This window comes from Tachypleus tridentatus, chromosome 11 (genome assembly GCF_004210375.1).
Source record: "Tachypleus tridentatus isolate NWPU-2018 chromosome 11, ASM421037v1, whole genome shotgun sequence".
Classification (NCBI taxonomy): Eukaryota; Metazoa; Arthropoda; class Merostomata; order Xiphosura; family Limulidae; genus Tachypleus; species Tachypleus tridentatus.
Genome location: NC_134835.1, coordinates 80,306,960 through 80,323,836, shown reverse-complemented (window position 1 = coordinate 80,323,836; position 16,877 = coordinate 80,306,960). Strand labels below are relative to the sequence as shown.

Genomic DNA, 16,877 nt, shown 5'->3' with positions numbered 1-16,877 from the left:
TACTTTTAGTCGCAATTAGTGTGATTAACTGCATTTAATTCTAATAGATATCTGATAGATCAGGAAGTTTCTCCAACACAAAACCTACGTATCAGTTACTAAATTTTTAAAGTAACAAAAGTGAGAGTTTACAATATATCTAACATTTTAATTTTTCAGATATACTTAGTACTTCCTTATCGACTAGCCACTTCGTTAATTCGTTTTTGTCCTAACACTAATCACGTAGTTTTTTACGACCTATTTCCAGCAGCTCGAATAACTATCCTCATTTCAACTGAACTTAAAATTGGATTTTCTTCTGTTTCGTTAAAAAGTCGGCAGACTTCTGCTTATTCTTAAGAAGCGTCAAAAGAAACAAATTCATTAGGTGATTAATAAGATACACATGATTTAAATTACAAATAAACGTTACTAATTCAATCGAATTTGATGAAGGGGCACGTATCGAGGGCAAATACTTTCGAATTCAATGAACCTCAACATTCAACGCTGGTTTCAGCTGCCTCGGGGCACAGAACTGCCGCCAAATTGGCCGACAAATATCACTCCAGTGTTATTTGTTGACAAACAGAGCCTAATTACCAGTAAAATAATTATCTCATTGCTAGGGCGTTGGCGACAGCGTAAAGACTGAGCTTGGTTAGGCTTAATGCAATCACGACTTCCTTCGCGCCACGCTGCTAAGGGACGGGCACGTGCTAATCTCGTCTCTACCTGGACTCGAAAACGCCCAATACTGCTGCTTGCCGTTCAAATCTAATGGTTGGATCTTTATTAATCCAATTTTGATCAAGCTCCCGAAATTATGTTGCCATTCAAAATAAACAATGGAAGCGACCACCGGTTGTTTCTAACCCAGTTAAGGGGTCTACAGTAAATCTGAAACCAGCGAAGCGTGAAATTTAGCTATCGGCAGCGCGAATCTGGAATCTTTGAATCAGCAGAGAGAATACAAGTAAGCACTGTTCTCTCTTTCGGTAACAAAGTATTGATTCTTGAAATACACCATTAGAAACTTAGGAAAAATATTTTAAGCGATTTTCCGCGTATTTCTTTTGTAAAAGATTACTCTGGAAAACTTGATTTTTATATTCGTCTTTAAATTAGTTTACTTTTTTTAAACAACCACATCGAAATAATGTATTAATAACATCGAATGTTAGTTTTACTAATTAAACTTTGAAAGGATAATTTCCATTATATACACATATATAAAATATAAATATGCATTTTACTCAGAAGTGTTCATAATAAATTCCTGAAAATATGAATAAAGATTGTATTCACATGGCTAAAATATACCGCTTGAGCGGGTAATAACGGAAAATACCCTTTTAAATTTAAAGAAATAAAATACGCAAGTAATAAGCACTTAACAGGTTTATATTTTTCATCAGTAAAAATACACCTTTACAAACGATTTGAAAGATCCTATTTGAAAAGAAAGTTATACTTTTACATTAAGCTTACTTCTTCATGCAAGTTTTTCTTTATCAAAACTTTAAATACACTATTAGCTTTAATAATATTAATACCTACAGCAACAAAATTTGCTATGTAATAAACGCAGACACAAGTGGAAGAGGTCGTAACAAGCGAATTCGTTTGTGTTTACTGATTATAAACTTGTTTTACAAGTGATAGCTTTTGCAGTAAACAAAATTTTAAAACAAAAAATAGGTACAACATATTGCCCCCTAGCGCGAGCGACCTTTCAAGTTCATTGATTTTAACGGCTTTTCTTTACCGTTAAAACCCGTGGGATTGAGAATGATCACCTCAGAGATAGAAACATTACACTTGTTTCTAAACAAGTGGGAGCGTGGTAAGATTCATTTAACATCAAAACAGTACTGTTATTTTTGTTATTAAACGTAACACTAAACGACAGACAAGTTTTGCTATACTCGCCGTAAGGACCGATTTTTAACGTTATAAGCCTGCGAGGTTTCCCTTAATTCACTGGGTGGGTTTCAGTAATACTGCTGAACAAAATAGCAGTGTAAAATATAATTTTCTATGCTACAATTTGTTTTGAATCCATTAAGAAAATAAGATCTAAAGTAGAAAATCTGGAGCTTTTGTACATTACTAAATTTTGAATCAACATTAACCATGTATATATATATTTCACATTCCAAGGTTTTAATCATTTTTACCACAGGTTTTGTAATAACATAATTCATGGAAATGTATGTATTGTTCTACTAGTAAACAATGAAACCAGTAAATCAAAATGTCTAAGATGCTGCTGATGCTTTAATCGTGGACATACAGAAATACAAAATTTCAAATATTTGAGATCTTTATTTCATAGTATTTGCTATTTGAAGCTCTGTCCTTATCCAATAGAAAAATCTTGACTGAGTAACAAATTACTACAGAGTAGCAAGTCTAGGAAAAGATTGTAACATGAAAAAAGTAACACTAGAAAATTTTGGTAATATACAATCCATCATAGTGCATGGTCAACGTATTATAGATTTAGTTAAAATCAGCTTCCATCACTGTTCTCATAAAAAAAAAAAAAATTAAAAAATGTATATATAGTACACAGTACTTCAAATATCAAAACAATTAGCACTGCACTACACCAATTATATATAATAGTAAACATTAATAAAATCAAACTAGAATTACATTTCAGCTCTTCCATACAAAAATAACTATATTAAAAGTTACAAAGCTTTTGATTTGCAATAAATTTCCATGGCAACAAAATTAAACAAATATTACTGTGATACACTAACTTGTTTTCTAGTTTTTTAACATTTCTATATTTGTATAATGACTAGGTATAAGCTTTTCTGCTATTTTCTATTGTGCAGAGCATACTATTTTTAACTGGAATGTTTATAAAAGTATAATCTCAGAGTAGTTTGGGTTTGTAAAAAGAAACTATATAAATACTTGTGTACAAGCAAAAGAGTTAAATAATAAACATTACACAAGTTTTGATGATACACAGTAAAAAAGAAAAAATGTGCAGAAAACAAATAAAGAAAACTGAATATAACTTGGTCAAAGCACAATTTGCCTACACATTTTCATAATTTCAATACTACAAACATTTTAATAATTTTATCTTGGATGGAAATCTATATAAAACATTTTTTGAAACACTGTAGTCTATTTACAAGGTGTTAGTGTGAATATCTTAAAACCTACAAAAAATCATTGTATAGCCACAATGTAACAAAAATTATACACAAAATCTGTGAAAATCTGTATATGATAAAAACTAATGTAAAGCTGTATGTTCTACATGAGGCTAATGCAATTCTGCTTCTTACCAGAAACCAATACTGTCTAAACCACAAAGTCAATGGGCAAGAGCTTGGCAACAAACACTTAACAGTCTTACAATCTGGATGTACTTCTATCAGACAACATTTGGGTAAAAGTGGACTGGGGATTACCCGATAGAACAGAAGGATCTTCAAACTCAACAATCTGAAAAAAAGATCAAATCTGGTAAAGATGATGGTCAATCCTAGTCCTAAACACATTAGAATATGAAAGATATTTAGATAAATTTAAATTTTGGAAAGTAATTACTTAAATATACATTTTTTTTAAATTTATATTAACAGAAAATTAAAACCCTATCAATGTGCTCAGAAACAGCAGATTCTAGAAAACTACGACAGAATGAATAATGGTTAAAACAGCACACAGAAAAATGTTCTCATCCACATGACCTAGGTCCTGATGAACATTTCACATTTCTCTTTCACAAGTACCAGTTTTCATCACTTCAGTATTCTAAAATTTTGTAAGACTATAAATTACATAAATTTATTAATCATGTTACTTATAAATTCTTATTTATGTCTAATTAAAAATAAAGTACTTTAGTCAGTTTTGTCTTAATTCTTTACCTGGTTTACTTGTTTCAGATACTTGAACAAAGTTACACAGAAACTATATGTAATATCCATCCTTAAATAAAAGTAGCAAATCAACAGTAACTACTGCCAACACTTGAGATATTTTAAACAAACAATAGGATATGGCCACTTACTCTAAACACATTTACAGCCCCAAAGCATGGAGCAGAACTTTGTGGCAACAGACCACAAACCATAGACCTATCAAAATGATAACAGGACTAAAAAATTAGTAGTTTATTTCTCTCATGGCAATTGACACCCAATATTCATTACTCAGCAGCAACTTCAGAAATATATAGACATTTTTAGGTTGACACTTTAAAAGTACTGTTGGAACAACTGTTTTCCTGAATATTGAAATTTTTTGGAGTATCACTTATATACAACATGCTAAACAATAAAAAACAAAAATTAGAATATTCCTAACCTAAGGATGAAAATTAGTTATACAAAGATTTTTTTTTTTTTTTATAATGACAAAACTTAAAATATTACTTAGAAAGTCACACCATAAAAAGTTTATCTTACAGTTAATATATACTTAGGTGTTATTTAACCTCATAAGATTGAGAATCAACAGATTTAACTTTTATACATAATATCATTTCTGCTTACCTTGCCCTCTTGAAGTACCATAACTCTGTCACAGTTGAGGACAGTCGAAAGTCTGTGAGCAATGATTAAAACTGTACTTTCTGCAAACACCTCTTTGATGGTTTTTTGAATTAAGTGGTCTGTTTCCAAATCAATAGCAGCCGTTGCTTCATCAAGAAGTAACACCTAATAATAAAATATTATACTTTAGAACAGTATAAAACAATGTTGTGGTGGTATATTTCTAGACGTCATTCACATGATGTAAAGTCACTACTATCAGTGCTTTGGCAATCATACAATTTTCAATTTATTAACTTAGAAACATCAGCTATGTTAAGTAAGAATCTAAAATGAAGGGATGAATAGAAGATGGAAAATTAACAACAAAACAAATACCAAATATCCTTTTACACATTGTAATATGCTTAACATTTTAATGAATTTTTTTTCCTTCAAACTGTCTTCTGTGAAACCCAAGGAATGTAAAAAAATTGGGGATGTTTAACACAAGAGACATTTTAAATGTCACATTCCATTATTTCTTTAAGTTCTTAAATATTTATAGTACCATATGAAATACCTTTAGAATGTGTCATGTTCTTTGATTTACTATGTATTTATGACACCACATGATATACCTTTTGGGTGTGTCATGATCATTTATTTTTTAAGTATTTATAACACCATATGAAACCTTTCTGCATCACATTTGTTTATTTCTTAAGTACTTATAGTAGTGTGTTTTTTCAATTTCGTGCAAAGCTACATCAAGCCTATCTGCACTAACTCTGCAATTTAGCAATGCAAGATTAGAGGGAAGGCAGCTAGTCATCACCACCCACTGCCAACTCTTACCAACAAATAGTGGGATTGACCATCACATTATAACGCCCCCACAGCTGGGAGGGCGAGCATGTTTGGCGCGACTCAGGCGCAAACCTGCGACCCTCAGATTACGAGTCGCACACCTTAACACAATTTATGAAACTAAGCAAACATCTACTGTTATTAAAAATAACTCAGGCAAAATAGATGATAATTTTGGTTTCAGAAAATAGTCAAGTCAATAGCAAGTATCTTAAAATTAAGCCATGTATTAAAATAAAATGTAAGTAATAATAATTCACAGTAAATAAAAAATATTTTCATAACCTAATTTTAAAATTACAGAAAATTTTATTGAGTAAAAGTTATTAGAATTGAGCATTTATCTGTTCATTTCTTTACATCCTATTTAGTATGAAAATTAGCTCTAATTATGTTGAATTTATACCAATGGTGAACAGTCAAAACTTTAAAACACATCAAGAGTTCATATTGTATGATCAAACGAGTCAATGCTAAGATGAAAATGTTTTTTCTTATAAAGATACAACTCGTGCTCCTGTAGTTTAAACAGCACTTACCTTTGTACATCTTAGAAATGCTCGAGCCATACACAAAAGCTGTCGTTCACCAACAGAGAAGTTTGCTCCATGCTCTACTACAGAAGCATCAAGCCCACCATCAAGTAACATCACCTATGATATGAAAAACGTTTTTTTAAAACTTGCATCCTTATTATAGTATTGAAAAACACTTTCCATAATTTCTTTGTAATTTCAATTGCATAGAAACTTGAGTATGTTCATCACCACTTAGAAATAGTTGTAACAAACAGCAAAAACATTTAATTACACTTTTTCTTAAATATCTTTTGCTAACAAATGTGAAGAGAGTCTTAACTGTCCTTAAACAGCTGTTAATATTATGTTTATAAATTAGCTGTTATTAATGGCTGACATTTGAGGATTGTGTGTCAGCAATAAATTCAGATATACAAACTAATCTTTCCTGAATACATAGCTAAGCAAGAAAGCCTTTTTATTCCTCACTTTACACAGATATAACTTGTCTGTATAATGCAATCTAATTTACTAGGTAAAACAATAAATCAATAACTTATTTTTTTACTACCATAAAAAGCATTCTTTAACAAGCAAATAATTTAACAGTGAAATTTAAAATAACTAACCTTTTCTTTCATATGAGTTTTCTCTAAAGCTTCCCACATTTCTTTATCAGTGTTCCTTTGAAATGGGTCCAGATTATAGCTTGAAAACAAAACAATCTTTACAAGTCTTATCAATCTTTAATATCTATGTATTAAATCATGATAAAAGTTGTTTTTGTCTGATTTTTAACTAATGTTTTAAAAAACTGTTAGTTTTATTTCCATCATTCATAGCATAAAACAAGTTTTTGAGATTTAAAGAGACAATTTAAGCATGCTATTTTGATATTACACATTGTTGTCCTTTAATCCCAGTAGATATTCTTGGGAAATAACAGTGTAGCCTCTAGCATTGAATGTGCACTACAAAAACAGAAGCTTTACCAACTTTACAGAATAATAAACATAATTCTCAAGCATTCAAGGTCATACAAAACCCTAAACCTACCGAACAGTTCCATGGAATAGTACCGGGTCTTGAGGTATTACAGACATCCTGGATCTCAAGTCTTCTAGTCCCAACTTACTAATGTCAACACCATCAATGTGAATGGTACCTGATGTTAGTTCAGTCAACCGGAATAGCACTGCACCAATAGAAGACTTACCTGCAAAGAAATTAAAACTTAACCTTATCACAATAGGATTTAAAAATTAAATGTTTTGGAAATAGAAAATTACTTTTACAAAACATTTTCAACTAGGAAATTTTTTTAATCCTTCTCTTGCTTTCTGTCATTTAGTATAAAAACACTAACCACATGCTAAAGAATGCAAATCATCATGTCAAAAACATTCAATGGAAAAAAAGAGAAGATCTTATAGATAACTCAGGGCAACAACAAAACATTCTCTGCTACTACAAAAAATGCAACTATATCCAAGTAATTTCATGATGCTGATTCTGAAAATAATGAAGTGGCATACTTGCTATTTACTTATTCAGCCACTAGACCATGTCAGATTTGTAAACTGTACCACACACATGGAACGTAATGTTTTTCTCCGTCATCAATTTTAAACCCAAAGTAGTGGTATTAAGATACCTTTACTTGGTATATGGTGTTTTGTTTTTTTTGTAAAACTAATATTTTCCACAAATGTAACAAGCTGTTCAGGTGATTTTTGCACTTTACTTGAACAGCAAGCAGCCAGCATTTCAAATGATTTTCTAAATCAAATAAAAGAATTTATTTCAACAGAACTACAGTTTAAAATATTTTAAAAAATTCTAAAATTTATAAGATATGACAAGAAAGATCAGACTGTTTTGACTGTACTCAGAGAGAGGCAAAGTGACCAACTGAGTAAGTGAGATACAAATGAGGGGGTCATCTGACTGCTTCTTGTGCTTACTCAAAGGATTTCTCAAATGTTTTAGCAAACTAAGCATGCAAGTTTCATGATCCCCAGGTGGATCAGATGAATGTGTGAATGAAACAAAAGTTGACCAATTTGCTACAATAATATTAAGACAAATAGCATAGATGAACAGTATATATTTAGAATCTTGTACCAATACAATACAGTCAGTGTTTGAAGTTATCAAAAATGTACACCTTGTACCCATTAAACAATCCAAATAAGCTTAATTTTGCAGCATAAATCCATTGAACTGCATTTATTGCATGGTATATTACATAATGCTGATAAAAAAAAGATACTACAATAATTCAAAACCTAGAGGTGATGAACAGACTGACTACATTTCTGAAACTACTCCAAATCACTTGCTTTCTTCAGTAAAAAACTGTCTAAAATGAATGCACTACTATAATCAGGATTCAACATCAAAAAACAATTCATTCACAATAACAACTTAAATTAACAACACTTTCTAAAACAGTTAACAAATTACTGCCTGGCTAGAACTTCACACCAATATTAATCAGTATTATTTCAAATAGTGAAATTGGGAAAAAAAAAATAGAAATAATTACCCAATTCCAAATTTTGTTTAGCTCAACAATGAACTTTTAGAAGCCCATTCTTATGGAATTTATAACACTAATAAACTAAGAACGAAATAAGGCTGAGACTATAAAGACACTAAGGAATAAACTTTTTACTTAACCCTTACACAGTGGGAATGTTGTAGGTAGCATCCTCAATTAACAATAGCTGATGTTTAAGGGTTAACCAAGAATTCAAGCAAAACAGACCTTGCTTTACTAAGAACAATTACTGGCAATACAAACACACCCAGATGAGACAAAAGTATTTGCAATCACTAAAAAATAAAGCATAATGAAAACACCTAGAATACTCAGATTACAATGACCAACTTTGCTCTACTACAGAGATTAAATGATAGTAATGACAATATACAAGTTTTGATACTAACATAAGAAAAATACAAGCTAAACAAATAATCAGAACAGTAACTCAACATCAATATTTTATTCTTAAAACCTCGCTGATAAAATTGTTTTTGGTTCTCCTGAAACTCTGAGGTTAGGTACATTGTATCAAAATGATTTTAGAACCTCAATGTCCACATCTTTCTTTGATGACCATGAATCTTGACTATGGCACTGCAGCATTTTTCCATTGTATAAAACTGTTGTGTTCAACATACAAAACTTTACATTATGTGCAGTTTCTATAAATAGATTGAAGATAACAGTTTATGGCACTTGTTTCAACAGTTTGATCAAACAGAAATATAAACATTGCATCTAGAAACCTGAGCAGTATACATATTTGTAATAAATATGAATATCTATTTGATCTTCCAGTTATTTTAGATACACATGACTGGTTGAGAGGTATGATTGAAAGCCTTTATCTCAGTAAACCCACCCTGTTGGTCTTACCTATATTAAAAGTCATTACTTATTTGTGGTAGCAAAGATCCAGAACATTGGTCCAATGCTAAAAAGAATACACTGACCTCTGTATTCAGCCTCTTCATCCCTAACTCCTGAAAGTACCCAGTGATCATGAATCCTTTCAAAAATGTTTTGTGAAATGCCTTGAAATGTATTAGAATTTTTCTTTTTTCATTTATTGACTGATTGAAAATGACAGTTTTTACAGTATTAAAAGTGCACATAAATGTCAGGTGTCACAATGTACTGCCATTTTACCTTATCTAGATACTGTTTATATGGTACTAGAGCTGGTCTTCCTTTTTCATGATATGTAATGGAAATAACTTGTTTACAACAGGTGTCACTTTTCTAGATGGAGATCTTTATTGATTATGTTGTGTACGGTTGCTTGGAATATGTGGACACCTTTTGTCATTGACTTGAGTCTTAAAGAATTAACTGTTACAAGATGCAGCACTTTGTTTACTGTATCTCTTGTATGACAAGTTTTGTTTTCCTGATAATCATGGTACATCAAATTGATCCATATTCTTTTGTTTTCAAATGTCTTTCAGTGTATAGTAGAAATTCTAAATCAACATTCTGACCACCTATTTATGATCCGAGTGCATGAATATTTTTTGAAAATAACTTAAATACTCTTCCCAAAAGCAATCAATTTTTGGGGATATCACACTATTTATGAAACACCAAGCTATGTAAAGATATGGTTCTGATAAACATTGTTCCACCATTATTTTGTATTTGGTGGTAAAATGACTTGCTGATATGCATATTTGAGATTTGAATTTGATATCAAACTCAACCATATTTATACACTTCTGAAGATGCAAAAGTAATTTAATATACTGAATAAACTGAGAACAATGTTAAAGACATTAGTTTTTTAGAAGATGAACAGCCAGAAAGAAGTTAAAATGCATGAACCAACACCATAATGTCATAAAAAGTATAACTTTTGTTAAACAATAAAGTCAAGAAGTATATTCTCTAGAGCAGTGGTTCCCAACCTTTTTCATGCCCCACACCCCTAAAAAATATTCATATGTTCTCGCACCCCTCACAGTAATTAATTTATTTAAGAATAAAGGTGAAGGTGGCCAAAACAAATGTTATCTTGCACCCCAAAGAGGTGTGAGCACCCCTGGTTGGGAACCACTGCTCTAGAGGAAACAAGAAGCCAAACTACAAGACATGGTTCTCTGCTACATTCAAAAGTCCTACATATTAAGAATTAAGACAAATGAGAAAGCCATCTTAATACATCATTTCTGATCCATTCTTTCAAATAGTATATAGGTTTGAGTCTCAAATACTTCATTAAAACTTGCAACATAAAATACTTTTTTTTAATCTCATTTTATTGTCACCACATACCCAATACTCTATTACCATATTTAAGCAACCTTGAAACATGTAAACTATAAAATAGAATAAATAAGGCTTAGTAAACGTGTTAAGGAACCTCAACTTTAAAGAAGCAGTATCTTGCATACAATTATTAATCATAAGGAATACCATGAGAATATTTTGGAAAAGCAACTAATTCTAGTGAAATACACTGAACCATATTACCTAGAATAATTAAAGAAAGCCCAACAGGTTAAGAAACTATTAAAGCTACAAAGAATTAAGTCCACAAAATAGTCTGTATCAGAATTACAGGCTCAAAGGTAAAATTATGGCAAGTAAAATTATGTAACATTGGAAATAACAAAATATGGATATTATGCATTTAGAATACTATTGATTGTAACAATTCTCTAAGTAATCATTATTCATAAGTTTTTAAGTGAAAAAAGGTCACATCAGTTCTTGCATTTAAGTAGTATTCCATAGAATGCTTATAAACTATGTTAACTTCAACATTTATATCTCCTATACAGCATACAAATTTCCAAAATTTAAGTTGCCAGTACCTGCCCCTGTTCTTCCTACAATTCCTATTTTTTCTTGAGGACTAATATCAAATGTTAGTTCTTTCAAGACCAAGGGGAGTCCTGGCCTATACCTCATACAGACTCTTCGAAAACTAATGCGTCCTCTTGTAGGCCAATCTGGAGATGGTCTATTGTTTTCTAATATTGGAGGAGCTTCAGATTCAAGTTCTTGAATGTATGAATTGATCCTCTCTACTGATGTGAAACGAGTCTCTAAGTCACAGCCCAATCTCACAGCATACTGGAATATCCCACTCAGCTAAGAAATAAACATTTATATTATTAAAAAGTGTTTAAGTTAAACATCTTGTAACTCTTACCCACTCAGATTCCTTACAAAGCAAAGATATTTTGAGAATTGTGCAATCCCTTAATAAATTCACTACAGGAACATAACTGCCTCAACCCTCAAATCACCAACAAGTTTTTCTACCACTTATAACTGATGGTGTCCACATTTTGTGCCACAACAGGTAACCTTATGCATTTGTCTTTTACAATGCTAAATGCAAGAAACTGGGTAAAATTATTTTCTATGTAAAATAAATTGCAATATTTGTGTATCATTTATATGTTATTAAAGGATGAAGTTGAAAGAAATGTTAATGAGCAAACATGTACAGTAGAGAAGAAACAAACAAACATGAACACAAAACACTTTCTATAGCATGTTACATATACAATTGTATATCTTCCAGATAAGATAAAAGTTAATTAACTAAATTAAAAAAATCAAAATGTTAATGGTCAGCAGTAAGAATATTGTAGTACAAAAGACTAGATGACTTATACAGCAGGTTTTGGCTATTTCAAGTCAGAGACAAATTACCTTCCCTGAGAGATGGAACAAATCTCTCATCCAAGACAGTGAAAAATTCACAATACACATTTTGTACCTGACCAAACAATAAAATGAATATCAAAATGTGGAATCTACACAAGATAAGGGACATCTTAGAACTGTCAAACAACTATTCTATAACACAGGTCAGTCTGACTTACAAAAATTAGCACCAAGTCAATATTCTAAACATTATCTCAACCAAGTCTGGTATGCTTGAACATTAGAGTTTTCAAAGTTACAAATTTTATAAATTACAAAAAGCAGTATCTTGATGTAAACTGTCAAATAATTTAAATCATACTTATTCATGTTATAATGTACCTGAAACATGTTGTATCTCTAAGCAATTAAAATTACATAAGTGCACTTTTTTTCTTGATTACAAGTTATTGATGAAACAGTGGCATAATCAAAATGTTGTAACATAACAGCACACAACTACAAAAGCAGTAGACCACTGATACAATAATCATAACTGTGGTTGTACAAAATGTTAATTGGACAAAATTACCTGCTAACATAGACTACTGAGTGAAAATGGTAAAAACATTCCAGTTTTATCTCTACTGAGCAACTAAAAATGCATTATTTTCTCCTTTGTTTTCAATTTGTTATTAGGAGATATTTAATAAATTCTAAAAAAAAATTGTTTGAAATAAAAATCTTTTGATATACACATACAGTTTGCATAAAAAGCCACATTAGCCCAGCCATTCTGGATTTAAATTATACTTTTGTACACTACATCTTTTTATACCATAATAAACTTTTAAAAGAATAACCAAAGCAAGATATTTTCTTCATACTAAACTACAAAACACTCAGGACATTCTGTTGCATCTCTTCCCTGACAGGCCATAGTTTTTAATTCTGACAAAATACAATTTCACAAACTAGAATAATTCCTTCATATTCTAAAATCTTGTGAGGATATTCAAATTTCATAAATATTTGATTAAAATATTCAAATTAACAAAAAATACCTTATTAATTCTTATTAAATTCTTGTATAACAATTTCCAGTTTAAGATTTTAAAACATCAACCTTTCTTTCTCCAACATTGTTCACAAATAATAAAGTGCACTCTTCTCTCACCTGCATAGCAACAGCAATGGCTAAACCAGCATACGCAGCTCCAACTTCTTTCTCGAGAACCACAACCAGTACAGTTATAACAAGAATTATCACAACACTGAGAGCATCCATACGACAGCCCAACCAACGTATAGATGAGTGATATAGGTAATGAGGAGAAGAATGTGTATCAACTAACTGGCAAAATCTGAAACAAGAACATGGCTGCTTATCTCTGTGAACATGTTCAAAAGGACTCAAAATTTAGAACTTGCACTAACCAAAAATAATCTGTGATGCTTACAAGGAATTAAAAGATATTTACTAACAAACTAAAAACTTATCAAAAACTATAATTGAGTGTTATTTAAAAAGTCAATAAGCATATCACACCAGAAAGAACATTCCATTAAGTAATTTAGAGTCATTTTTAAAACATCATAAAGCTGAAGTTCATAGTCTTCACAAAACTTTCAAAACCTGAATATTAAGGTTTAAAAAATACTGTATAGAAATATTCAAATGCTTCTCAGAGCTCTTAATACTGACTTATAATTTTATACTACTTCAAATCTATACATTGACATTTTAGATCTATACTAGTGTACTTTTAGAAACAGTTTATTAGCACTAACTTTTCAACAAAGTCCTCTTGTTTTTGATAAGCACATATAGTAGCAAGACCATCAGCACTTGCACTGATGTGACTGTATATGGGAGATCTTGTAACGTTTTCTTGGCGTTTTAAGTCCCTCAGAGCCACACGAAATATTCGGTGAAGTAAAGCAAATCCTACCAGTAAGATTGCAAGTACTACCAGAAACCATGGAGAGACAAAAGCAATCAGCAGAAGGTTGAAAAAAATGATCATTACTCGTTGGAGAAAGGCATCCATTACAACAGGAAGTTGAGAGTCAACTGAAAATTAAATTTTTTCATTAGGATTTTAAGACAAAACTAAATATTTAAGGCAAACAAGTTAATTATTGATAAAAACATGGAAATAAAGTGAATACAAATGATACACCTATTGAAAATGTATCTGTGCATTAGATATACATAGTTGTTTCACTTTAATGACAATGTGAACACTTAACTAGTTTATACAGCATAAGTGTTAAATTAAATTATTTTTATAATAAAAAAGGTTTGTGTAACAATTTACAAATCAAGTGTTGAGTAGTTCAGTAGTTATTAATTTACATTATATTATTGCATCATACTAGAGTTTTCCTTTTTCATTGTTGGAGAAAGTTCTAGACCTTTGGTGGGTGTATAATTACATATCCAGTTGAAGAGATAGATGCAGTGATTGTGAAAGCAGCCACAATATGCTGTTTATGGCTGAATTCAACGTGACATTACCACAAATTGTATTGTACACAGATAAGGGAATAATTTATTTTGTTTTAAAGTAATTGAACCAATCTGTGTGGACCATGATAAAAACTATTTAAAACCTTGGATACAACTGTAGTAACAAACACAAAAGTAGTAATTTTAAAGTGAAATTAATGAACATTTTTTGTAATAACATAACATCAAGAATAATTCATCTTGTTAAATTATGTTCAAAAGTAATTTTGACAAAATTATTTAACACTGAATAGAACTAATAACCAACAGGTTTGTATAAATGTTTGGCTTATTTTAATACAGGTTTACTGTATGCTGTTTGTTTATTGTGGAAATTTATCATCAGCAAGTCAAAGAAACCTACTGTAAAGAATTTGGCCCATTCAAAACCTGGTAATGTAAAAACTTACCTTCATCCACATCTCTGGTAAAAATATTCAGTATTCGGCCACAAGGAACAGTGTCAAAAAAATGCATTGGACTTCTGAATATTCGTAGAAAAAAGATTATCATGAAGGGTGCTTGCTGCTTTCATAGTTGTCTAGATAAAGTCAATTTAAATTTAGTTATTTCTTACACTTAATTATAAACACTTGAATTACAAGCTTTTCGTACTTTAACCCTGGATTGTTTTTTTATGTTTACAGGTTTCATGGCTCATCTTTAAACTAGTTATAAAACTATTCTTTGAATTTGACAATACAAGAGTTAAATATAAAATGGCCAGAAATAAGAACAGTTTCAGTAACAGTCAAATACAACCAATATCTGACCTCTACATAATTTAATATTTTTACCACTGATACTTTTAGTTGAATGAATAAATATATTTTGATATTTCAATTTGTGATCACTTAGTAGTAAAAAGAAAAAAAATTGATTTAGTTTATTTTCTCCATCAGTGGGTAAAATGTTTAATACTGGGTAGCAAAAATTTTGCAGCCACACAGCTAATATTTTAGTTCAGGTTAGCACATTCTTTATCCTCTTATATTTTCTGGATATGTTTGTTTGATTTCTTTTGAATTTCATACAAAGCTACTTGAAGTTTATCACTGTTAGCTGTCCCTGGTTTAGCAGTGACAGACTAGCAGAAAGAAGCAAACAAGTTCAGTGAGTTGGACAAGTAAAATTATATTCAATTTAAAAAAAAACCTCTCAGGACCATTCAGTAATTAAAATGTTAGTTTGAATTTGTTTACTATTATATTTACTAGTTTTTTTTTTTTTTTTAATTTGGGCAATTTAAATGGTTTTAAAGATTGGCAAAAATTCTCTGAAAACCATCCAGCAGCAAAAAGATTTGTTTCAGTTTAAGTTCATTCTTTCTTTACCAATATTCAATAATAAATTAACTTATTTTTAAAGTCAACAAACAAAATATTATTCAAATAACTTAATTGTAAGAAACAATAAAAAGGTTTTATTTCAACATTTGCTTTTGCAGGGGGAGGAGTAAAACTGTTTTAAAGACCACCAAGTACAAACATATGATCACACAATAGCAAAGAGGTTAATTAGGTTTAACAAGTTTCCTACCAATGTACTTGGTAATTTAAGAAAAAAAAAACTTGTTAAATTTTCCATAAATCCAGTCTGTGTAATGGAAACCTAAGAAAATATATTCAAACAATGTTAAAAAGTACATTTAAACAACAAATCTAATTAATACAAAGGAAAATTAAAACATTTCATTACCTTTGTGAAGAGGTAACCCAAGATGAGTCCAATTGTAATCATGACACAAACAGATAGACCATAGACCAACTGATAGAATTCAATATCTGCATTGTCAGTAATGACGCCATTACTACTGGAATTCTTTACATAAAACAAAGAACAAATATACTTTTTTTATTCATAATACTAGAAATGATAGAATGATTTAGCATATTACATACACATTACCTAGTAGTATTTAGTCATTCAACATTTTTGTATTTTTATGCAAGTGTTTGCTTACTTCTGAAAATATTCAATAATTAAGAGGCCAACATCCTCATGGTCAAGTTTCATATGATCACATATCCAGTCACTGAAAATATAAACCACATACTTTGGAAAACAGTGCCAAGCCATTCACTACCAATACCAAATAAATGAAGTGGAAGATATCTCCATAAATATTAATTATTCATATTGTTTATAGCAGTGGTTCCCAACCAGGGGTTCTTGCACCCCTTGGGGTGCGAGAACATTTCAGTTGTTTTTTGTTTATATTAAGGGTACTATCCTACATATTCAAAAATTGTGCCACACTTCGAAAACCTCATAAGAAATAAACAGGAACAAAAGAGTCACTAAATTTAAATTGCCTTATGAACATTTGAACATTTCAAATT

General features: G+C 30.5%; 1 protein-coding gene across 1 annotated transcript in view; it reads right to left on the bottom strand.

Annotated features, from left to right (window-relative positions):
- Window positions 1–2,244: 2,244 nt before the first annotated feature.
- LOC143232579 (ATP-binding cassette sub-family C member 5-like) overlaps window positions 2,245–16,877 on the bottom strand; it is a 62,623-nt gene continuing 47,990 nt past the window's right edge. Inside the window, 11 exon segments of the mRNA XM_076468181.1 lie at window positions 2,245–3,456; window positions 4,512–4,676; window positions 5,900–6,013; window positions 6,508–6,586; window positions 6,935–7,094; window positions 11,240–11,519; window positions 13,201–13,387; window positions 13,815–14,097; window positions 14,946–15,030; window positions 15,032–15,076; window positions 16,234–16,356. Of these exon segments, the coding sequence (XP_076324296.1) occupies window positions 3,364–3,456; window positions 4,512–4,676; window positions 5,900–6,013; window positions 6,508–6,586; window positions 6,935–7,094; window positions 11,240–11,519; window positions 13,201–13,387; window positions 13,815–14,097; window positions 14,946–15,030; window positions 15,032–15,076; window positions 16,234–16,356 (1,614 nt within the window). The 3' untranslated portion in view covers window positions 2,245–3,363.